The sequence below is a fragment of the Panthera uncia genome, chromosome B4 (assembly GCF_023721935.1).
Source record: "Panthera uncia isolate 11264 chromosome B4, Puncia_PCG_1.0, whole genome shotgun sequence".
Classification (NCBI taxonomy): domain Eukaryota; kingdom Metazoa; phylum Chordata; class Mammalia; order Carnivora; family Felidae; genus Panthera; species Panthera uncia.
In genome coordinates, this window is record NC_064809.1 from 88,235,379 (window position 1) to 88,261,750 (window position 26,372).

General features: G+C 38.0%; 1 protein-coding gene across 5 annotated transcripts in view; it reads left to right on the top strand.

Annotated features, from left to right (window-relative positions):
* The window catches only part of MSRB3 (methionine sulfoxide reductase B3), a 172,963-nt gene that overhangs the window by 135,640 nt on the left and 10,951 nt on the right, over positions 1–26,372 (top strand). For all 5 annotated transcript variants that reach the window (XM_049625916.1, XM_049625918.1, XM_049625919.1 and 2 more), the window contains one exon: positions 25,645–25,742. In XM_049625916.1, the coding sequence (XP_049481873.1) occupies positions 25,645–25,742 (98 nt within the window). The remainder of the gene's footprint in view (positions 1–25,644; positions 25,743–26,372) is intronic.

Genomic DNA, 26,372 nt, shown 5'->3' on the forward strand with positions numbered 1-26,372 from the left:
CGACTCACACACACACACACACACACACACACCCCAACCCACCTCCGCCTCACAAAAATAATAAACATTTTTCTTTTTAAAAAAGACAATGAAACCATTTGGCTTTAGAGTTGTGAGAAGACTGGGACTCAAATTCTATAGCCGGTCAACTGCCATTCTCTATGAAAGAAGCAGGAAGATCTTCTCAATGCATGATGATTTGGGAAGCATATTGTTCACATAGTTAATACTTAGTGAAGTATTCCAAGCTGCTGAGAAATGAACCAAAATAGAGAACTTGATTACAGGGAAAGTATACTATATAAGGACTATTTGTGAGCATGAAACAATAAACATAGGATTAACTTTAAAATCACTGTTTCAAAGATGGTATCACCACAAAATGCAAAGTCAAAATGATTTTTGAAAGGACAGTTATATCGAGTAAAAAATGGATAATTTCACCAATAGTAACTTGGGCCAAAAGTCCCAGTTTATGCCAACCAAACAAGTTAGAATTAGGAAATAAAGGTGCAAGGGTAGGTAAATTTGTGCTGATTTCTTCATCTTACACATAAGACTTTCAATGGGTGCACTTTCATTGCATGTAATTAATACAGGCAAATTAAAAAGCATTTGAAAAATGGAAGGTTTAATCCATCTAAAACTAAAAATACTAGATAATCTACTGATCCGCTAGAGAAAAAGTCAAAGGAAACACCTACTTTAGGGAAAAGCTTTTATATAAATGTAAATGGGATAAACTTTCCTTTTAGGAGACAGAAGTCCTCAAGATTAGCTTAAAGAATTCAACTTTGTAAAAGGCATACTCTATCTAAAAGGGATACTCAAAGCAAAATGACACAGAGAAGTTAAGTTAAAAATAGAAGGATGGAGGGGCGCCAGAGTGGCTCAGTCAGTTAAGCGGTTAAGTGTCTGACTTCAGCTCAGGTCATGATCTCTCTTCAACGTGTTTGAGCCCGCGTTGGGCTCTGTGCTGACAGCTCAGAGCCTGGGGCCTGCTTCAGATTCTGTCTCTGTCTCTGTCTCTCTCTCTCTCTGCCCCTCCCTCACTTATACTCTCTCTCTCTCTCAAAAGTAAATAAACATTAACAACACTTTTTTTAAAAATACAAGAATGGCAAACTAAATGAAAAGAGGAGTCACATTTTACTATCAAAATGAAATTAAAGGCAAAAAACCCCAAACATTTCTAAAAGAGGTTTTTTTAAAAAATTGGCTAAGGCTACAATCCACAGTGAAGATATATCGATCTTGAAACTGTATATGCCAGGGGCTCCTGGGTGGCTCAGTCGGTTAAGCGTCCGACTTCAGCTCAGGTCACGATCTCACAGAGTCTGTGAGTTCGAGCCCTGCCTCGGGCTCTGGGCTGATGGCTCAGAGCCTGGAGCCTGCTTCTGATTCTGTGTCTCCCTCTCTCTCTGGCCCTTCCCCGTTCATGCTCTGTCTCTCTCTGTCTCAAAAATAAATAAATGTTAAAAAAAAAAAAAAAAGAAAGAAACTGTAAATGCCAATAACACAGCTTCAAAGTACACATGTAAAAACTTTTAGAGATAGAAGAAATTGAAACACAAATGTCATGAGAGACTTCAGTGTCTCTCAGTGTGTGACATACCATATTGGGAAAAAGAGAACATGGGGCTCTGACTACACAATCCACAACATTGCTGAAGTAAATACATCAATTTAGTGAGGGTAACTTGAGGATACAACCAACCTATTTGCAGGTAGCCAAAGAGTTAAGAAAATATGAAAGCCTTAGAGTATAAACACTGATTATTCCAAACCATGGTACAAATCATAATCTGAGTGAAATATAGGAAAGTAGAAATTAATAATAATGGGGAAGCAAAAATTCCAACAACTTTTTAAAAATAGAACTTTTTGAATGGCCCTTGAATGAAATAAGCAAACAGAACTACAATTACACAACTCTTTTTTCTTGTGGGCAACTGATTTTTCTACCTAGAGGCTCATAGGAGTTTATATCTTGAGTGTTTAAATAATTCTGTTTTGAGGGTCTGTATTAATTTTTCCTGAAACGTCTTGAAACCTTACGATCTATAGATTTAGTTATTCATTTTAAGAAACGTTCCTTCTGTTTTAAGTGTTTAACTGTTTTAAACCTTACGATCTATAGATTTAGTTATTCATTTTAAGAAACGTTCCGTTTTAAGTGTTTAACTGTTTTAAACCTTACGATCTATAGATTTAGTTATTCATTTTAGGAAACATTCCTTCTGTTTTAACTGGGAAAATGGCTTTTATTCATTTTGCTTTCTGTTTCAGGGTCTCCCTGGTTTGTTGTTTGCTCTCCAATTATATCCTACATATACTTGCATGATTACTTCCATTTGTGTGTTTTCTTCCATATTCACTTTTCTCGAGCTATGTTTTCTTGCCAGAGATTCATTTTTTTTTTCTGTGTCAGTTCTGCTCTTTGATATTTCTAATGCATTTCCTATTTCTGAAATAATAGGGACTTTTTCCTCGACTCTGCTAATGACTTTTCATTTCGTTCTGTTGTCCACTTATCTGCTTTTAAAATATTTCATGGTGTTCATATTCTCTTTAATTTCCTTGAGAGTTATGAACCGTTTGTGTTTTAATTTCTTTCTCTGTTTTGTGGGATAAAACTTCCAGGAAAAAAAACCCAAACATTATTTGCCGTTTGGATACTTAGACTTCTTCCATTGTTAAAAGTTTTCTTTTCTTTTTTAGCCTACCCATTTAAGAAAGGCAATTCTAAATTTTTTTTGTCCAAAAATAGTGGTAGGTGTTTTGTCCTTCAGGCTCCTCCCTGTTTACTGGGGCTTTGTCTGTAGTCTCAGCAGGAGGAGCAAGGACTACAATGGTTTGTAGTCCTTAATGGTTTAGGAGCACTGGGGGAGGAGCAGGGGGAGGTCCCTTCTAACTGTGTGACTGGTTTGTTTGGTCTTCTGCATCTAGAAGCCCCTACATTTGGCACTCGCTGACTCTGAGGACACCTTCCAGGTTTAAACTGTGCTCCCACTTCAGAGTGGACCCTTGGGGCACTCTGACACAAAGGCCCCAAAGGCCTTCGATTATACATTTAATGTGGTCCACTGTTTTTTGTGCTTGGGGAGAGTGATTCCCTCTTATTCATTCTCTCTCCAGCCCTGTTTGTCAGTGAGGACAATTACCGTCCTCCAAATCGTTCTCCAAGTCCCACCTACCCTTACCAGAGATGTTGGATGTCCAGTTTCGGTAGTTCCCCTCACGGCCATCTTTTCTTCAGCCGTCATGTACAGAATGAGACCCGAAGGGTCTGCTTCCACCCCTCACACTGTGGCCCACACACCTGGGTACTGTCACAGGGCTGCTTGGGGGTTTCTGAATTTCATCACCCTTCTGCTCCACTGATAACACTTCTCAAAGGTTGTTGTTTGATACTGATAATTTTCCTACTTTTCAGGACTGAAAAAAATATTCTTGGCTTTTTCAAAAGCTTACTTCATTTGGTTTCTGCTAAGGGAAATCTTCAAGTCTGCATCTATGCTACTTCCTTTCCCAGAGTGTGCTTCTTGGCTTTTGCTTTTGCTTCTCTCTGATATTCTCTCAGATCCACATACTGTAGCCCCACGATAAATGACCCACTCCACTTGTATTGCCCTGGTGCCCAGCCAGAGACAGCATCACAGGCTTTCTGGGTTACCGTATCTGCTGGGAGAAACTTGATCATTTCCCCAGATTCTTAAAAAGGATGGGCATATCCTTTTGAAAGTCTTCAGTAATGGAGAATCTTTGCCTTTGAGGTGCTCACTTTTCTAAGTATGCTCAAATTATATTTGCAGCAGTTTTATGTAGAATCTTCCTTGGTTTAAAGGCTACTTATTTACAGCCTGTGTGGGTTCTACTCACTCTTTCTCCCTTCCCTTCTCTTCCCTTCCCTTCCCTGCCCTGCCCTGCCCTTCCCTCCCCTCCCCTGCCCTCCCCTCCCCTTTCCTTCCTTCCTTCCTTCCTTCCTTCCTTCCTTCCTTCCTTCTTTCTTTTCTTTCTTTCTTTCTTTCTTTCTTTCATTCTTTCTTTCTTTCTTTCTGAAAATGGATTTTTATTGTCTACTGTGTACCTACACCTGTGAGTTCGATCTACCCATTCATGTCAACATCTGACTTCAAGCTCTTGGCTCTATCCCTATACTTCAGTCCTGCTTCTTTGGAATTGACATTCCTACTGTGATCTTTTTATCCGCTCCTCTGAGTCTGTTCTAGTATATCCTTTAGAGCACCCAGTATGCAGAGAGTTTAATATCTAGTTGGGAAGATAAGCTTAACATAATAAAATAACAAACAGTAATTTAAAGTATCATTGAGTAAGCTTTAGGTTGTATAACAGAGTTGGTAGGTGTCATTGGCAATCAGAAGTAGTGGGGAAAAGTTATGAAAAGCTTTGGGGAACATATGGGACTTTTACAAGGTATTATTATTACTATTATTATTAAAATGTTCGTTTATTCTTTTGAGAAGGAGAGAGAGTGAGCAGGGGAGGGGCAGAGAAAGGGAGAGAAAGGATACCAAGCAGGCCCCATTGTAAGCATAGAGCCTGACTTGGGGCTGGATCCCACGAATGTGAGATCATGACCTGAACTAAAATCAAGAGTCAGGCATTTAACAGACTGAGCCACCCAGGTGCCCCTGCAAGATATTATTAATGAACGGTTGAGATTTGGAGATGGCAAAATTCCAGTCAAATGAAAGCACATGAAAAAAAGAACGGGTAGTGAACTTGAGTATATTGATGCAAACATGAAAGTACTCCTCTGCATACTCCCATCTTCTTTCCATAAAGGAGATAGCAAATATGGGGCTATGGAAGGTTTTTTCCCCCTAAGTTTTTTTTTTTTCCTGTCTGTAGGCTTCTATGATATAAATTCCTTACATTTGTGTGGTGATTAAATATTTTTAAAGCACTCTTATATATCATTTGGCCCTCATAACAACCTTGTGAAGTAACAGATGAGGTAGTCAGATTCTAATTATCTTGCTCGAAGTTTTATATAGCTAACAAATGGTAGAACTGGGGGGTGATTTGGGCTGGAAGAGCCTCATGTCTGGGAGGCAAGTTAGATGTTATCAGATAAAAATAGTGAGGCCCCCAATTTTGATGGTAGCTGAGGAATGGACAAGGGATAGAAATTAGAGGTAGTAGTAATCACAGTAGTTTATGAATAAGTGGATATGGGAGTATAACAGATGAGTTTTGAATATTGGTAACTAAACAATGCTGATGCCATTATCAGCAAAATATATGCAAGTCCAGTCTGATTCTTACTTTGAATCCACTCACTTTTTTTTTTTGTAAGATGAGATAAAGAACTCTTTCTGATTTTTTGCACTTTCCTGTTTATTGTTTTTAATTTTTAAAAAATATATGAAATTTATTGTCAAATTGGTTTCCATACAACACCCAGTGCTCATCCCAAAAGGTGCCCTCCTCAATACCCATTGCACTTTCCTGTTTAAAATTTTGTTGTTGTTTCTCTATCTTTTGGCCAAGACCAAGTCTACATTTAAAAATGTTTTTATGTATTTCAAGACTATTTTGAGTTTACTCTTTACCTTTCTTATTGCCAGACTACATAATTTTAATTACTGGTTTATTTAACCATTTGTATAGGCTATTTCTTTTAACCCTTTTATTGTATTTGTGATTGTCTTCTGAATCTTTTCCAATTTTCCACATATCTCTCTGGGTGTTAAATTCAGATTTGGTAATAATACTTCATCATAGTTATAGCTTGAACAGTACTGATTTTCAATAAAGAACGGTACATCAGGTTTCTTAAAATTTGTACACCTGCTTATTCACACTATTATAGTGTTACACTATACTGATGACCCAGGCTCAGCGTATCATGTTTCCTGTTAAGCACTTTGAAACATTTTGGTAACATTTTGTGAAAGTTTCTAGCACAGTGTTGATGGACTTCTAGGCAACCTTCCTCCTTTTCTGGAAGGTAGAGGTCTTGACCTTCCTTTCTGATAAGAAAGGAATTTATCAAGTTCGCAGTAAAAGATAAGGCAAGGGGTAGTAACCCCCGGTTTGTGAACTCCTGAAGTTTTAGTATATGTATTTGGATTAATATTTTTCTGGAAAGGGTCCAGATATTTCATCCATTTTTCAATTATCTCCAGTAATCTCAGGAAGTAGATTTTTTAAATTTCAAATTATAGAAGAAGAAACAGGTTCAGTGAGGTTGTATTACTTGTCAGAGATTTCACAGACAGCAAATTTCAGAGCTGGGATTTGAACCTAGTTGTGTGTGTGTGTGTGTGTGTGTGTGTGTGTGTGTGTAAATTAAACTTTAAATTCCATGTTTACCACTTAATACATTCTACTTAGAAAAGGTGGGTAGTAAAAAATGATTCTATTCTAGGAAAAGTCATGATAAGAAAACCAGGGAGGATTGAAAAGTTTCAAAATAGTGTCAGTGAACTATTTAGGCATAGGCTTTGGATCAGGAGTTCTTAATTTAGGGTCGTTGGATTGAATTTGGAGGGTCCATGAAGTTGGATGAGGAAAAAAATCCAAATTTGTTTTAACTAACCACAATTTCTTTCAATTATGAATATAGAAAACAACCTGCAGTAGTATTTGTGACTTTATCACCAATAGAAATCATATTTTCATATCATATTATAGTTGTCACAGATATCTCAAAATAACATTTATACTCATAACTACTTCTAAATTATAGCAGTTATTAGAGCCACTATTAGAGCTTTTTATTAAAAAAGTGCATTCATTACTGTGTCACAGGTTTGTGGGTTTTTATTTTTTTCAGCATTTCATTACATTGTTGGTTGGGTTTTTTTTTTCCTTTTTTAAAAATGTGTTTTATTTAGTTTCGAGAGAGAGAAAGACAGAGTGTGAGTGGGCGAGGGACAGAAAGAGAGGGAGGTACAGAATCCGAAGTAGGCTCCAGGCTCCGAGCTGTCAGCACAGAGCCTCATAAGGGGCTGAACTCATGAACTGTGAGAACATGACCTGAGCCGAAGTTGGATGCTCAACCAACTGAGCCACCCAGGTGCCCCTGTGTTTTTTCTTTGTAATGCCATGTATTTCCTCTCATTCATTTAAAAACATTATCCTGCGGAGTCCATAGGCTTCACTAGATTTCCAAAAAGTCCATGGAACAAAAAAGTTTAAGCACCCTGCTTTGGGCATTACATCATCATTTCAGCATTTCCAAAGAATTGTTTTTAGTGTATTGAGCATGGGACATGCAGGTCAAGATTTCATACATATAATAATACTTATTGAAAAGAAAATTTACAAAAATCATTAATCATCTGGGAGAACATGGACTTTTTGGCTTCCAGGAAATGTTTGTAGCTTCTTCTCTATTTTATTTCTTGTCATCACTAGTTGTATTCTGTCATAAACTGTCCTTACCTGACAGCTCTCTGGGCTGCCATGGGGACAGTTTGGTGTAGTGTCTAAGAGTAAAAGCTTGGAGATAATCTTGGTTCACATGCTCACTTCACCACTTAATAGCGCATAGGAAAGTGACCTTGTCAAGATACATGATAATCTCTAAACCTCAGTCTCTCTACCTGTAAAATGGGGATAAATAGGGTTGCTGTGAGGTATATGTAAGACAAAGAATGTAAACCAGTTAGTATAGCATCTGACAAATAATAACAATCACATTCATTGAAGATGGTCCTGCATATGACTCACTACTCTATACTCTCCATTCCAGTCTCTCTGCATCTCATGAGCTGAATAGTGATGGGAATCTTGGCAGGGACAACTTGGGTAAAGCTTTTGGCCTTATGGACTGAGGGACCAGAAAGCAGTGTCATAAAGCATGACGGTGAGATCTTGAATGTGGCAGATCATTGCAAGTGTTTGAGATTCATGGACTCTAGGAATAAAGATGAACATAGCCACTCATAAATGTAACTGGCTTTCTTGCTGCCAAGAGGCTAAGAAGAAGCTAAGTATCTGAGCTTAGTCTCTGTCCCTTAAAGGACACTAGGAAACAGGGAGACTTTCTCTTATTCATACCCTCATCAAGATCTGGCAGCTCACCCGTGTCGGTGTTTCCAAAGTCTTCAGGACTACCCGCTTTTGGATTACATTAACAATGAGTCCTGAGCCCAAGTGAGCCAACAAAGAAAAATAATACATCTAAGGGAATTCAGCCCTCAGGATCACTCAAAACAAATAGTCACATATCTGATGAAAGAGAACTTGTAGCTAAACCAAAACAAAGAAACCAACTGTGATGACACTGGTTGCCTAATCTACGCACGTATAGTCATCCTTTTTATTCAGGGCAGAGTAACTCCCTTCTAGGTGAATAATACTTGACCTAAGCTAATCATAAAATTCCACTCCCCTTGTCAGTGATTGGTTTCAGCTTGGACAGATGCCCCATTCTTGGTCGGTTGCATCTCAGAGAACATCTAATTGGAGGTTTCTGGTAAAAGTTCTCCTCACTAATAAAAAAAGACACACTAGTTGAAATGCTTCCATTTTCACTGGATGTTGTCCTGTCTGCCTTTGGTGTCTGGAATTGCTGCAGCCATTGTGTGACCATGAGGACACATGTGTGACGATCACTGACACTGTTAAAGAGGGCAGAAAGGAAAACACATTGTGTCACCTACGTGGCCAACAGGGAACCACATAAATATTATGTGGTCCTTGTTTTGTAAGTTAATAGTGTTCTTAATTTTAGAGCCACATTCTATGTAGGATTAACTAGAAAGCAGAGGTACCTAAAAAGCCTAGCCTGGTGATGCTACCCCTGCATTTCAAGGATAAAGGGGAAATTGTATAGGCTTCCAAATTCACAATAGAAATATCAGGTTAGTGTTAGATTTCTCATTTGCAACCCTGGAAGCTGGAAGATGGCAGGATACATCGTATGTATAGATGGGGAAAGGAGGAGAATAAAAGTTTTCTACAGGCTTTATTTCACATGGGTGGGAGAAAGGGGAAGCAAGAGAAGGAGGATATAGGGTATTGATTTGGAAAACAATGGGTCTTTGTGGAGGAAATTGTGTCTTGATGTAGTGTATTGTAGATAATTCAGTGTTTGTGAGCACAGAAAAAGGAAAAATGACATAATAAGGGGGGGGGGGGAGGGAATGGAATGAATATGAATTTGATACAAACAGCAGAAACAAGGGGAAAAATACAGCAAAAAATGAATAATAAATACAAAGCAAGATGAGGGGAAGATAGGTATGTCAGTTGTTAAGTATCAGTGGATTGAATTCCCCCAATAAAAGACAGAAGTGGTCAGAGACTGAGTTAAAATCTAGCATTTGCCACTTACAAAAACAAAGTATAAAGGAAGCTTGAAAATACAGGCATTGTCAAAAAGACATCAGACCAAAGTAAACAAAAAGAAAAGGAGAAATGGCCATATTACCATCAGACAAAGTGGACTTTAAGCTAAAAACACAAAAGGATAAAATGGCAAATTTGTGATCATAAAAGGGCATTATTCATGAAGAGTATAGAGCAATCATAAACTTGTAGGTGTAAAGTAACTTAACAACTAAACATATGAATCAAAATCTTTAAAGAAAACTTAATTTTAAAATACAGAGTTATCATGGATAACTTCACTATGTTTCTTTCAGATTGAGACATATGAGTAGTCAAAACTAAGGAGGTTGAATAAGCAAATAATATAATCAATAAACTTGATTTAGTAGATATACAAAGTATCTTTCAAATTAAAAAAAACCCTCAAATAAAAAACATAATTCTATATTTTCATGGAACATTAAAAAATAGATCATTTACTTGGTCACAAAGAAAATATTAATAAGTATTATTAAATTTAATAAATTTTAGAAAGCAGAGGCCATATTTTTATAATAATCCAATGAAATTAGCAGTAAATATCTAACTCTATGGGAGACACTGAACATTATATTTAGAGGAAAATTTATAGCCTTGCATACCTTTGTTATTAAAGGGAAAAAAAGATGAAAAATAAAGGAACTTTATAAAAGAAACAATAAAAACTCTAGGAAGATGGAATAAAGATAAAAGCTGAAGTCAATTAAATAGAAAATATTAAACAATTGTGGAAAGAAAAAGTGAATTAAAGATGATTTTTTTGAAGATCAAAAAAGAACCCCGATTAACTTACAATGAACCCATTTAAGGAAAACAAAACAAAACAAAAACAAACAGAAATGTTTATGAAAAAGAAAACCAGTAAGTAGATACTTGCTTTTCCTAATATAAGAACATGTTGTGAAGCCATAATAATAAAATTATATTTGTATAGCAATAGATAAATAGATTAGTGGAGTAAACTAGAGAATATGTAAATAAATATCAGTTAAACATAGTATTTCAATTCAGTCAAGGATGGACAATTTAAATATTGTTGATGATCCCGTTGCTCTTGCATTTGGAAGGAGATAAAATTGAAATATTATTTCATATACAGAAAGAAATTGCAGATGAATTGAGATCTAAAGCAAAACAAAACAAAAATCCTGCACAAAATATAGGATACCATGTGTATAGTCCAGAGGCAGGGAGCTCTTAATAACTGAGCTAGGAGACCAGAAAGCACAAAAGAAAGGGATAGACATTCTTGACTAAAAAGAATCATAAAGTCAGTACAGAAACAACAAATATAAAAGGGTAGCTGTAATGCAGAGGCTACTAATTAACATCTGCAATATACAAAGAACGGTTACCAATTGCAAAGAAAAATAACAACAATAAATAACCCAGTAGGAAAAGGGCAAAGAATATGAAGATGCAAGTCTCAGAAAAGCAAATAGCCAACAAGCATTAAAAGTTGGCTACCTTGGGGCATCTGGGTGGCTCAGTCGGTTGAGCATCCGACTCTTTATTTTGGCTCAGGTCATGACCCCAGAGTCATGGGAGGGAGCCCTGTATCGTGCTTTGAGGTGAGCGTTGAGCCTACTTGGGATTCTCCCTCCCCCTCTCTCTCTCTCTCTCTCTCTCTCTCTCTCTGTTTCTCTCTCTCTCGCTCTGTCCCTCTCTCCCTCCGACCCTCCCCCCCCCCCAATAAAAGTTAGCTATCTTACAGATAGTCACTGAAATACAAATTTTGCTTAAATGAGCTACTGGCAATAATTTACTGGAAGTTTTTCAAAGCTGCAACACCTGCAGTGCCTGGGTGGTCCAGTTGGTTGAGCGCTCAACTCTTGATCTTGGCTTAGGTCATGATCTCATGGTTTGTGGGTTGAAGCCACATGTGGAACTCTGCTGCTGACAGCATGGAGCCTACTTGGGATTCTCTCTCTCCATCCCTCTGCCCCTCCTCTGCTCCCTCTCCCTCTGTCTCTCTCTCTCAAAAATAAATAAATAAACTTTAAATAAAAAGCTGCAACACCTATTTTTGATGGAGGGTATGGAGAAAAAGGTATTTAACTATATTTGTTTTGGAAAGCCATCTAGAAATATTTACTAAACATAAAAATGCATTTATCTTTTGACATAGCAATCCTATGAATTCCTCTTCCTAGAATCTATCCCATAGGAAGAAAAACTCTACCAGAGATAGGAGCATATATGCAAGGTCGTTAGAGCAGTATGTTTCTTTCACAGAGGAAAATAATTGGACACAAAGTCATTCCTGTCATTTGGGGGATGGTTGCACAGTGGAATATTATGCAGCTACTAGAACATTTACATTTATGTGTGTGTGGATACCTATGATTTTGTGAGGCTAATAGAACATGGAAAAAATGTGGTAGAACCCTTATTAAGTTGTTACCATAAGCTTTCCTGAAGGATGCGGAAAGGAGCAAAGAAAATAGGGAGAAACAGTTGCACTTAAAGTACGTATGATATATTCCCATTTATGCATTTATATATGGTTAATAAAATGTGTGTGTGACATTTTTCAAAAGCAATGGGAGCTAAGCAAAGCAGCGAGGCATTGAAAGACTAATAGCATTAAGATATCTTGTAAGCCAGACACTCAGGGCAATACCTGGAACTGAACATAAAGTTCAGAGCAAGTGAGAGGTAAAAATTATTTGTATGGAAGATACATTACAAACACGCGCAGAAAGAAAAACCGTTAAAGAGCAAACAGCTATTACGTTGGCTCTTGATTTACACCTTAAGTCAAAGTACATGCTTTTTAAAAGTCTTTTGTATAGCACTAGATTTTGGCAAAATTCCCCTTAAGGGATTTTTCTGAAGGGAGTTTTCTAATATGGGGAATATAATTTAATTTTCACCTCGCTTTTAAGACCATGATTTTAATAATACATGATTGAGACTTCAAAAAATTTTTGTTATACTGAAAGGAGGCCAAGTATCTCAATAAAAGGAGACTATTTGCTGCTGCAACAGTGCCAGGGTGCTTTATGTTTATGGATGCTGACCATGCCTTCCGCAATCTTATGCTATTCAAACTAGAAAAGATCAAAGAAATTGCATAGGTGTCCATGACATATTATCAAGAGATAGTAACCCATTGAGTGCTATACTCTGGTCTGTAGTGATGAAAGAACAATAAATGCTTGAGAGGTGATCTTTGTCAAAAATGTCTGCAATACAGACGTTGATGTAGTGTGATACCATTTTCATAGCTTTTGTTAATATTTTCTTCAGCCTCAATTTGGTTCACTTTTTCAGCTAACATTTATTTAGTGCCTACTCAGTACTAAGTAGCTAAATCTTGTACCTGCACCTTGCTTCATTTACCAGTAGTCGAGGGGTGCCTGGGTGGCTCAGTGGGTTGAGCATCAGACTTTGGTTCAGGTCATGATCTCACGGTTTGTTTGTTCGAACCCCACGTCCTGTTCTGTGCTGACAGCTCAGAGCCTGGAGCCTGCTTCAGATTCTGTGTCTCCTTCTCTCTCTCTGCCCCTCCCCGGCTTATGCTCGCTCTCTCTCTCTCTCTCTCTCTCTCTCTCTCAAAAATAAGTAAATGTTAAAAAAAATTTTTTTTAAAACAACAAGTGGTTTAGAGGAGCAAGACGAGTATTATTGCACAACTGACAGAATAATATGTCAACCTATAAGCCGTGGAATATACTATGGATGTGCTTAGACCTTTATGGAATTTTTCTCATTTGTTTTTTGTTATGGTTGTCCAGGGCCAAATTAAAATATCTATGCAGTACGATACCACTTTAACCAATTTCATCCATCTGAAGTTCAACTTTCTTCACGTGATCACATCTAATTTTTAATGCATTAAGCTTGCCTGTGGTCAGAAGCAAAGCCGTTGAGACTTTCAAATTACAAAGACCACTTGTACCCATGGGTCTTGCTTGGTACAGGACCTTGGCTACATAGAATAGTTTAGTTTCACCTCTCTGAGGGGCTCAAAGAGCTATTGCTATAAGGGGTATTAAATGAGTTAGAATGTAGGTAGGAATTTTTGATAGAAAACTGTCAGCCAGGTGCCAAAATCATCATTAAATATTAGTAAGTGACCTAGAGATTCTATAAGTAATTCTGTAACAAAGACTTTTGTGACTGTGTCTTTTAAGACAAAACCAAGGATTAGTTTTAAATCCCAGATTTCCAGAGTAACTAGGCATCCTTCTGGGAGCTTCAAATGCATCAGGAACAAAAGAATTCTCTGCCCCCTTGAAGCTTTCATTCTGGTTGGGAGAATACAGACAATAAACAACAACAGGAAATGTAAACAGTAAGTTATAGTGTATTAGAATGTGATTAAATGTATGAAAAAGAAGAGCAGAATAATGAGGATTGAGTGTCGGCAAGTTTTCCCTAAAGGACTTTAAAAAGAACATATAGTTATCAGAGTATGCCTTGGTTTGATGTAGTTTGCTTCGTGCCTTTTTGACGTAATTTATTTAAAAATTTTAACATGCTAGAGAATATACAGTGTTTAATTTCTTAAACTTTGCCATGTGTCTGCTACAAGGGCAAAACATCTTTTGTTGTATAAACAATTATTTTGTTCTAAAATATATGTGTTTAAAAGCTTTCCTTAGTAATCTGTTCTGTTTCAAAATATTTTTTTCAGGATGGGTTGTCAGAAATTTAAATTGTAGTAGGTGAACTAAGTTTTGATGCATCATAAAAAGGTGATGTAGACCAGTGAAGGATCATACATTTATGAAAACAAGGAAGTATTTTATTCAGATTGTAGTACTTAGAAGTATATAATAGAATAACAATCTAAAGTCTATTCCAAAAGTTAGAGAGGTTTCAGTTAGAGAAAAATATCAGGAGGAAAATTAGATAAGTAAAAGAATTTCAAGACAAGTCTCTCAGAGGAGTTAATCTAACATTTTTTTTTTATCAGGCACATGTATGTAAGAAAGAAATTATTTGAAAATCTTGATAGGTACTCAACTAAAGAATGTAAGTAATAGTTTTACAGTCCCAAATGATGCTATGTAGTGAATAGACCTAATTCAGGACTGCAGTTGAATGGAACATTATTTCACTTTTAGTCTGGGTTGCATGTCGCTGAGAATAGAATCTGTTATTTCTTTGAATTTCCCCGTCCTATATCCCTCCTGGCATTCTTAAGGTCAGTGAAGCACAGTAAATAATCTTCACTCAGCGAGCAACCCAAATCACCATCTTCCTGTTCGATGTAGCCAATAAATTCTGAGCAAACTCAACTCTCTGTGAAGCTTCCTAATGGATGCCTCACTGGACTGAAGAGCTTTTGGAAGCAAAATAAAATAATCATCTAAAGTTGAATGTTTTTAGATCAAGGTTACTAGGTCAACACTAAATTTAAAACCAGTTTGAGAGACATTTTTTAATGGCACTTAGAAATTATAGTCAAAGGCCAGGTCGTTACATGTGATGTTGCTCAGATCCTTTGATGCTAAAAGTCTACAACTGCCTTATGTGTAAGATACACTTTTTAAAACATTAACTATGATTTAAAGTAGCAAGAGACAGTGTTCAGGCCAGGGAAAATAAAGTCCCCTTCCTCAGCTTTTTGGTCGAAATGGTTTGAGTTCAGTAATTTTATTGAACCTGAAAAAAAGTTATTAATAGCTGCCTCCTCAAAGGGAAACAGAGAAGCTTGCCCCTGTCAATTCCTGCTTAGGAGTTTCTGAGTTTTTTGAGATTGCAAGAAAACTGTGGATGAAATCCGTACCAATTAGAGATCTTGTGTGTTTGGAACTATTTAAAAATGCTGTGCAGGGCTCAAAGGAATTAGTCAAGCCTGCTGCAGGACAGCTACATTATTAATCTCCAGAGAGAATAGATACCAGATGTTCACGCTGCCCAAAGGACACCTCAGTGTTCTTGACAGTCTTTGGTCATCTTGTCCTTCAAGAGATTCAAATGCCCAACATGATTATGATTGATAAGACGATGTGGTTTCTACAGAAGAAGTTACTGATAATCAGTTTGAAGAAAGACACTATTTTTGGTAGGAAAATAAACAAGATGTTAAATTTGATATTTGTAAAAAATTGCCTAAAGCAAAATAGTAGAAATTCTTTGCCTTTTTAAAAAAATTTCTTTGATTGGCCTAGAGATAGGTGTATCTAAACTAAGTGATGATCTTTTAATAAAGTCCAGTTTTGTTGTTAAGTAATGAAATATGATACATTCTTTATTAATTCATTGAACAAACATTTTTATGAGTGAAGTGTTGAAGATATAGTAGCAAACAAATAAGTAAACAAAAAAGAGCAATCATGGTCTCACGGAGCTTGGGGAAAGAAGCAGGCATTAATCAAAAGTTACCCATATTTATTTAAATAAGTAATTACAAACCGTGATACATGCTTTGAAGAGAAAATATTGGGTGCTGTGAACATGTTTGGCAGGAGAACTTGACCTAGCGTTAAAGTTCTGGATTCCTGTGTTTAATCATATTTGTTGAGCACCTACTGTGTGCCAAAAGGCAAAACAGATTATCATAGCCATTTAAAAGAGTACACTCATCACTCTCAGTTTGGTAGATTGAAAGATATTAGGAACAGCAGCAACAAACCACTTAAAAATAAAGATAAAAAAGATCCCGGAGGTGGAATTTTATTTTAGTCTTTCTTCAAATATGGCTTCTGTTCAATATCCTAAAGAGCATTTGAGTCATGCTTAAGATTTTTAGCATATTACTCATTTTATTGTGCAAATCCCATTAGAAAATACAGTGAAATTTTAAACACCTTAGAAAACACAGAAAGGTGGGAATCGAGCCCCAGTATCCAAGTATGTTAACGTATATATCATTATGCTCTCCTGCTAGTTGTTCACCTCCCATACCTTCCTTCCCTGCCAGGCTCTGTAAAGAGCAGCTTTGTTTAGGTGCCCCACTTCACATAAGATTTTCAGCCCAACAGAGTTGGGCTTCTGTCAGTGCGTTGAAATGGCTCTGCCTAAAGTCCACCAGACTTCCTAATTGTTGAATTCAGCAGTCTCCTCCCTGATCTTATTTGATTTGTCCTTTCGGTAGATTATGTCATTGGCGACTGTCCTCCAACTTGAAACAGTTTTCCCTTATCTGACTCTGTCCTGGTTCCCTTGTCCTCCTCCTATTTCTTGAAATGCTCTCTTTTATTTTCCTTCACTGACTCTTATTCCTCAGTTCACCTTTCAAATACCTGTCTGGCTCTCCCTTATTGCCTCCTGCATATCCTCATCCATAACCTTACTGTCTTCTGTGCTCTGATGACTTTCACATCTGTATCTTTAGCCAGGGTCTCACTTCTGAGCCCACATCTCCCTAAGCCGCCTAGATAGTTCCACACTAAACTGATTTTCTTATTTTCCCTGGAACATGTATGACTAGCATGATCCAGCTAGTCATACAAGCAGGAAACCTAGTAGTAATTCGACCCTACTCTTCTCCGTCACTCCCCAGCAGATACCACCCAAATCAGTGAATTGTGGTCTCTTAATCTCTCTATAATTTCTCACCTGCTGTCCAGTCCCATTGCAAATGCTTTCATTTAGAGCTTCATCGCTTCTGTTCCCACACAGTCTTGCATTTGATGTACCTGTTTTCGCCTTCTTACCCCCACCATCAGTCTGCTTCCAGAGCCATCTTCCTAAAGTATCAGTCTGCTTATGTTACTAGACTGTTTCAGGTGACCCAGTCATCATGCCATTTAACATGTTCCTGACATTCAAAATGCCACTGCCACTTAGAACTACATAACAGGGTTACTTGACAAGATGAAAAAGCAAGGCAATCAGTAACCAAAATAAAATGAATGCTTGAAAATGCATTTGAGCATTTTGTATCTTCATGAATTTTTAGAGTCTGTAGATCTATGCTATTTTTTATATTCTAAACTTCCTGTTTTTCAAGAGAAGTGTTTTAAGTATTATTTTTATTTGAGGTACTGCTTAATAAAGCTGAATGAAGCATGGGAGAATGTTTGCCAAAACCGATGGTTTTCTTTTTGTCCTAATTGCTGTTGAACCATTTTCTTGACTAGAATAGTTTGCCTCTTGAGACTCACTGCTTGTTTGCAGTAATAAAATCATGTCATCAGCACATAGGGGGATACTTGTCTTTATATTTGCAGTGGCAAGAGGGCGGAAATAGAATACATCCTCACACCATAAGGAACGACCAAGTATAGAGTTGAATAGAGTTCTATAAAGTTTTTTCCACCGAACCAGCTCCAGGACGAGACAGTCCTGGCCTGCTGCAGTTCTAACTCAGAGGGCATTGCAGACGTCATCCTCTCATGCAGTGAGTCCAGAATCACTTTGTAGCCAGCGTCAAGTCTGAGCCAGTTAAAGCTGCTAAACCTTACATTGATTTTGGGTTAGTAAGGCAAAAAATAATATAATGGTGGTTAGTAGAAAAATTATGATGCCTGAAATCTGTTGCTTCTCCCCATAAAATATTAGATCAAGAGACCAAAATCTGCAGTTTATTAAAAAGAAATCTCGGCTTCTTGTTCAAGATGATAGACTGAGCATACATGTTCGTTACCCTCTCTCCCAGGAGAACCCTATAAAGTGAGCCTAAGGAAAAGACAAAGAAAGAGGAGGAGGAGGCATAAAAGAAGAAGAACCCCACTGCAAAGAGAATCGGAGTAGGGGTGGGGTGTTGAGCAGACAAAAATTTTAACCAATTTTTTCCAAGAAAAAAATGGCTGGCAATGCATTATTGGGCATGACTGATTAAAGAAAGCAGCAGCCCAAAATACGTACAGGACTTACGGCCCAGGTGCCCAGCAGAATTACGGAGAGACTCAGAGTCAAGAACAAATTGTCAAGAGCAAAATGGGGGGCTGACAACAAGTTGTTTACCTGAAAGTCTAAAGAACAGCTGGACTAGTTTTACAGCTTTCTCACTTTCATAGTTAGAATGGCAGATCATCAAGTACCCACAGGAGGGGAAAAAAACAAACAAACCTGGAAGACTGCTCTCTAAAGATATTAAACAGCCTGTCTGGGAGAGTTGGGACTGCTCGTGCGGTGTTGTGCTCCAGAGTGAGCCATTCCCCAGACAGGTATTCAGGGAACTCTGGGACATACCCTTGTCCCTCAGCAAGAGACAACAGTGTCCCCAGAGCTCTCCATCAGCTTTTCTGTTCAGGGCTAAGAGCTAGTCAGGAAACAAACCTGTACTGTACCTGATAGCAGAGGAAGCGTATGTCCGCTGCATGGGACAACTGACCCAGACCTCCATTCTTAAATAGAAACGGTCGAACGAAGAAAACCAACAGCAAGAAAGACAAAAACCAAGAAAAAGAGAACAAATGCCCCCAGAGGAAGCAGAGATATTTTAGAGAATAATAGAAACACCAAAATTACAACAATTCTCTGATTCATATTCTCAGAGTTATTTGAAATCTTTCACTTATAAAATAAGAAGATGATGTTGTTTAAAAAAAAAAAAAAAAAAAAAACCAAAAAACCAAAACTAGAGACCAGGAATAATGTGAAAAAAATATGTGGCCAAAAGATACCTATGATGCAGTGTCATTCATGTGGCTTTTTAAAAATTTAAAACATTGTATATTGCTTATGAATATAGACATATGTAGAAAAATGAATCAAAGGAAGTGTGGGAATGGTACATAAACAATTATCTCTGGGGCACCAGCAAGTGTGAGGGTAGAGGAGAAGGCTGGAGGCAGATCTGGCTGTAACTGTAACATTTTATTTTGTTAGAAAAAGAGAAAAAGCTGAAGCAAATACAGAAAAAATATTATCTGTTAAATTTGGGTAGTTAATATCTGTTAAACATGGATGCCTATATATCCTAAATATTTTTGCATATGGTTGCATGGTTGAAATATTTCTAATTAAAATTTGAAAATTAAAATATTGAATTATAGAGCATATTTGTACAATTGTGTAGGAAAGTCATGGTCCAAACGAAAAAGAAAAGAAAACGTGACATGCCTTTTAATAGTGATGCAGTATAAAAGAAGGGAAATCTGTCTGACTTTAGGCAGCCTGGGGTTATGCCAGTTGGATCATTGGAGAAGGGGATTTAATCCCAGCACTCTTTAGTTGTTCAGTAAGCACCACGTATATAGCCATAATAATACTGACACTGTTTACTAGTTTTCAACTCTCAGAACCAATCTATAGAAAAGCATAGAAGACTTCACTATGGCTGAGCATTGGAATGGGGAGAAAAAGGTAGAAGGAGGGTCAGGGGGCTAAGGCCATCTTAGAGAGTGAAGAGTCAAACGATACTAAGCTATAGGATAGTCACGCATTCATTTGTTCATCTGTCAGATAGTTTTGGAACACCTTTTATGTCACGGGCACTGTTTTAGGTGATTGGCAATACATGGGTGGACAAAACTGACAAATTCTCTGCTCTTATTGAACTTACATTCTAGTTCAAGAGGAAGACATTAAGCAAAGTTTTAAAAGAATTAAAAATAATACAACTATCAGAAATTGCAAGGGGGAAGGGAGGGGAGATTGGTGGAAGTATGAATACTCTATCTTCATCATTGACAGGAGGGAATCAATTTATAATGTCAAAATAGCCCTGTCCAATGGTGGGAATTTCTATATCTGTGGAAATGAGGTTGGAAATGTTCTATGTCTGTACCTGTGTTGTCCAGTATAGTAGCCAAGTTAACGACATGTAACTGTTGACCACTTGAAATATGGCTAGCATGACTGAAGAACTGAAATTTTATTTAATCTTAATTGGTTTAAATTTAAGTTGCAACATGTGGCTGGTAGCTTCTGTATTGGACAGCACGGATTGAAAATGAAGGCATTAAGGTAGCAGCATAAGCTTATTTTTTAGAATTAAAGCTAACACCTGTTAAACATGGTTGTTTGCAGGGGTGGGGTGAATTGAAAGGGAATATTTCACTACGAGTCACCTTGCACTATTTGATATTCTACTACATACATACATTTGGTTGACTACTACTTAAACTTTTGGGTCTTTGAGGGGGAATAGAGAACCAACATTTAAAGATGAGATAGAAGTTAATGTTTGACGTGTCAATTGAAGTGAATAGCTGGGCAAGAATCAGAACTCTAAACTTCAAACGGTTCTCGTTAGCAGGGCGTCTTCGTACAGAGTTGTATTATTTGGCTTGAGGTAGCTAATTAGGGAAATCGTGGTCAGTGAGGTTAACAGATTCTGGCTTCAGAGATACTAAAGGCTACAAATTCTGAAATATGGTCCTAGAATTATAGAGCTTTGGGAATCGGTACATACAGAAAAAATACAGATCTGTAAATGTCCGCTGTGTCTCACCAAAACCGTGCTCAAATATTTATCATTTTTTTTAAAGAGGCATTTTTAAAAAAATTTTTTAAATGTTTATTTTTAAGACAGAGAGAGACAGAGCATGAAAGGGGGAGGGTCGGAGAGAGGGAGACACAGAATCTGAAACAGGCTCCAGGCTCTGAGCTGTCAGCACAGAGCCCGACGCGGGGCTCGAACTCACGGACCCCGAGATCATGACCTGAGCCGAAGTCGGACGCTTAACCGACTGACCCACCCAGGCGCCCCTCAAATATTTATCATTATTAAAACATCATCTAAGCCCAGCTGAGATTTATTGTGTCCAAGCTGATTTTGCACTTGAAGATAATAAAATATTTGGAATTACATTTCAGTGTAATGAATTCTTGGTCATGGGTAGTTTCTGTTGTGTTCTGTTGCTGGGTCATGCAGCTAACTTACTGAGGTTTCTCATTTTTATTTGAGGGTTGGGGGAAGATACGGGGAACACGGCAGCTGTATAGCAATCCTTGTTAAATTAAGAGTAGAGGTAGGAGGACCCCATTTTCTAGACGTGGTACAGATGGGGTTGGCTTCAACTTGTTTATAGTGTGTTGCTGGTTTTGACAACTCGTTTCAAAGATTTTTGAAAGGGAGGAGGAAAAGGTTGGCATGGAGCGATGAGAAAGCTTTTCTCAGGAGGCAGTTAGAACGAAACGCTTACAACTCGTCAGTAGAACACCACTGTGGAAAGCTATGTCACTATTCAGGGATGGGTTCAAGTAGACTCTGAGCAGCTTCGGTGAGCCACATTCTGAGTCCGAAGGAAAACTTCTTTTTACTGCAGTCTTAAAAAAAAAAAAAATCCATACTAATGTAGATGGTAGCAAGCCCCAAGGATCTTCCATTAAACTGAATCCCTTGCTCTTCTATTTGAGATGTAAATGAACATATCCTGGATTTGCTTCCTATTATGCCAGTACTGTGAAGTTATGTGTGCAGATTAATGTGGCCTGCTGGCTGGTCACACTGAAGCAGGACTGCCTACAGACCGCCTTGGCTGATTTAGTTGTGGTACTTGTATCTGTATGCTGTCTGGAGGCGAGAAGTCTTTGAGGGGAGAATCTATTTATTGAATAGAGGACGTTCTGGTGATAACAGGCTAATATCTAAAAAGTACAGTGTATACTTTTAGAAATAAAATGATAATACACCCAAATCCAACCTCATCAAATAGAAACAAAGGGATGTGTTGGGGGTGGGGCGAACCAACTGTTTATACAGGTTTTCAAATGACTGTTCTTGTAAAAAGTGCATGGAATGCATCCAAAACAAATAATGTTTTGTTAGATGAGAAGACCAAAAGGGAAATCCTAGAGAAAGGAGAATGGATGATCTTTCTTTAATGTCAAAACTGACATAAACACACCCCCCTCCCCCTTTTGCTCAAGATAATTTTCTCAACAAGACCCAGATTGCTTCAGTCTTGCCTATCACCCTTTGAAGCACTTTCCTTATTATTAGGAGTGGGGGCAGGGTTTCCTTTGAGGATTTTTGCAGCAGTGAAGAGTTCCTCCTTTAAATACTTTCACATGATGAGGGAATTCCGCTTTCAAAGCGCTGTCATCTCTGTGGCTTCTCTGCCATGAGACAATTTATTCTTGGGTAAAGGTCCTTCTTAGTTTGATTGTCAATAAGGACTTACTTTTCTGATGGATTCTGCTTCTGTAGAGCTCCGCTTTTTCTGGGAGACCTAGCGAAAGAATTCAGTGTTCTCCTGTGTTGACCTTAATGAACTTGACCATGATTCTCTTTTGAAATGTGTTCCGCCACACTGGGTTATTTATAGTCTTCAACATAGTTGCCCTTGTCAGTCTCCACTAATGAAGATTTGAATGACGTATCAAACGTTCCATCTTGAAAACTGCATTTCTTCTACAGCGCAAAGAGACACTGAATTTGGGGGAGTTTTGAAAAAAAATTTTTTTTGTTTGGTTTTTTTAATGTCTCTTCTGATGTTTAAACAATGCCATGAGAAATAATTAATACACTATTCAGGTGTCAACAATTTTCCCAGAAACACTGAAATCTTTTGAGAGCCTCTACTCTGTGTCACTATACCTCATCCTTGTCTAATCTTGAATACGGTTTTCTGGAAAATTCTATAAATATTTAATTCATGGAGACAAAATGTATAGCTGTGTGGTTTAATAGCTCATTCATTCAAAAGCAGTTCCTTTCCCTCTCCAAAATTTTAATAGGCAATGATTCACAGTTGTTAGGAAAGAATTAGAATTAAGAAACCCCAAATAGGATCGACAGCTTTCTCAATATTATTACATAAAGTGAGCTTCTAAGTATTTGCAGTTGTTTTAGATAAATGAATAAAAAGTTACCCATGTCCCAAACTAGGTTACACATTTGTGCCATTATTCTTGGACTTTCTCCTGGAACAGTTTGGTTGTTAGTGACAGAATCGGTGTTGTGTAGGGTGCATTCATTATCCACTTCAACCTAGAAGCTCCTGAGTGGCACAACGTTAACTACCATCCAGTCTTAAAACCTGCAGCCTCCTTCCTGTTGGAGTATTGAAGTGAATGATGTCTTGGCCTTTTGTGGATGAAGAAAGTGGAACATGAGAAGAGAACCCTAGACCAGAGTCAGAATACACAGATTCTAGCTTTGGCCCCTGCCACTATCGGCAAGTACCGTGTCCTTTTGCTCCCTCTCCCGCCTCTCCCCACAAAAACTTCTGTTTAAGCCAGTGACCTAGATGATCTTCATGGATTTACCATCCTAAATAAATAATAAGCTCCCTCTACCTATAAAGAGAGGCTTAATTATGATGTTTGAGCCAAGTTGTTTACTCCACTGAAAAAACAGCATTCTTATTTCTTAATCTAGCCTGTAAAAAAGGAATGTGATTATATTTTCTCTCTCCTGTGGGACTCTGTAATGTACCATAAATATTCACCCCATTTTCTTATTTGTACAGACTCTGCCTTCTAAGTGTTCACCATCTAGTCAGAGAGGAAAGCATGAAAACAAATACGTCAAAAATCCAGTATGATCAGTAGAAGAAGATAAGTGTATATAAGATGAAGAGGCGGTGCACCTGGATAGCTCAGTCAGTTAAGCGTCCAACTTCGGCTCAGGTCATGATCTCACAGTTTGTGAGTTCGAACCCCACATCGGACTCTCTGCTGTCAGCACAGAGCCCGCTTCAGATCCTCTGTCTCCCCCTCTCTCTGCCCCTGCCCCACTGGTGTGCTCTCTCTCTCTCTCTCTCAAAATTGAATAAACATTTTAAAAACTGAAGAGGTAACTTGGGAGGGGGAAGTGTATATATTTTATGTACATTTCTCCAGACCTATTTTGAATCCTAGAAATAGGAAAATGTATGTGTGTTGGGGGTAGCTTTATGGTAAATTCGTGACGACAACAACATTGCTAACTCTTTATCTGTTTCCCACTGAATCAAACATGTCCCTCCACGATATTAGTTGCCATAAAACTGCGGTCGAATGAGTGGTATGTAGCCTGGGAGGTTAAAAAACATAGAATGTTCTCTTCTTTCTTTTCACAGCTAAGTTATTTTCCAATGTCTTCAAACACCGCCTTAAGCCTCTCGTTGCTAGCTATTGGCACCTCTGCCATTGAACAAGAAGAAGACTTAAAGGTTTCCAGTAGTCATTATAAACCAAAACCCATAGCCTAGAGTAAGTTGAGATTCTCTTTAGAATTTAGAGAACAGGAAGAAAAAGTTGTCCTGAGAATACTGATGTGTCTTGGCATAATGGCTTTCTGAGGAGTGCTATCATATCTGGAAAGTTAAGGTTTTTCTGGCGATTTGCAGCAATCTTGAACTCAGATCAAGGAATTGGAAAGTGTTGGTGCTGTTAAACCCAGCATCAACTGTGAAAGCTGTACTGTTGCATGGTGGGGGATGGGGAGCTTGGGGGGAGCTTCTTATAGAAACTTGGCCTGAGCTAATTTGTTTTGTTTGAAACTGGAAATCATATTGTTGAAGTCTGCATTCTGTTTTCGTTCAGTTGTTGTATTAACACAAAGCACCGTGTTTTTAAAGGGCCTCCTCCTTTCTGCAGGAATAAATTTGGCTTCTGAAAGAGAAAAAAAAAATGTACCAGCAGTTCAGCAACATCGCACCTCTTCCATCATTTTGGGCTTCAGCTCAGTAACTCCAGACAAATTTTCTGGAAATATGTAAAAACAGGCCTATAGGTACTGAACATAAAAATCCTGACTGTACACTCATAAACATTTGTACAATCTTAAGGCCCTTATCACTGAGTTTCTTAAAGCAGTGTGCATATTTTAAAAATCATGAGAATAAATGAAAATTGGAACAAGATGCTATTTGAGAGAAGATGCACCCTAGAGATGCCTGAAGAACACTGCTCTCTGACTTTTTTCTAGGAAGTGAGCAAGCCTCTTGCCCATAAAATAGGTAGAAGCTGTGATTTCCAGATACCTCTGTCCCAAGAAATTAGATAAAGATGGAAACTGTGGAATACCATTTTGTAAATATTTTAACCATACAAACTAAGTACTAAAAAAGAATGCTTCCTAAAAAGGCACGGAATAGTCCAAAAGTTAACAGCCAGAACAATTGGATTGTGTTTTGGAAAATGTCACACCGTAAGACCCATCATGAGTGCCCAGTGACTCTGAAGAAGAGAGACAAGACAAAGTGGCAAGAGACAGCTTTATAAATTCAGGAATGCTCCAAAAAACTACTGGATGGGCTAAGAATGCTTCTTGAAACATAAAATCCCAATGCAACTGTAATCTGAATGTGAGGAAAAGGTTATTCTTAAAAAATAGTTGCACTCTTAGGAAATACGTTATCCTTCAGCTTTTGACTTTTTTTTTTCAGGTTGAAAAAGTTCACATGATTCATATACTAAAGATTGTCTTTTTTTGCACATTAATTCTTTAAAACTGTATTCTAACCCAAGGCTGTGTATCTCTCCTCTCTGTTTTGCTCTCGTGCTGCTCTGCCCCAGGTTGGCCTTCCTTCCACGATGTGATCAGTTCTGACGCAATCACGTTCACGGATGACTTTTCCTACGGGATGCACAGGGTGGAAACAAGCTGCTCTCAGGTCAGTTAACCCCACCTGAAAAGCCAGTATGCTGTCCACTCTGCACTGAAAACACTTTCAGGACCCCTGGTTGTGCTAAATATAGCAACTGAGGCCAAGTGACCGATCACAACACCGACAGAGGAGCGCAATGAAGTCTCTACAACGTCTTAATGATATCTCGGTCTTCAGGTGTTTAGCAAGTCCAGTTAAATGCCAGTCATTGGCTTCAACACTATTTAAAAAAACCCCAAAACATTGGTAGGGAAAATCGTCTTCAGTTGACTCAGTGCGCTGGGAAATGGGCTATTCTTAGGGCATATGAAGATTTCACTATGTGGCTTTATATAATCTGATGTTAGGTAATAGCCCTCTCTCTGCAGTTCTGTGCACCCATTCAGTTGTAATACCTCTAATGGTAATGATCCAAACGTGGTCAGTAAAGACCCCAGAAACAGCTTTCCCTGTGTGGGTGAGAGGTGGGAGGTTGGGGAATGGAAGTGGGAAGAGGAAGTTCCGTGGTAGGCTGTAAGAAGCCAGAGCGAGGATACGTGATAAGGTCATGCCTTCTCTGCTTCTCTTAGTAGATAGACCTCTCTTCGTTTCCCAAGGATGTTCTAATTAGTTCCTATCACTCTTCTCTACTCAGAT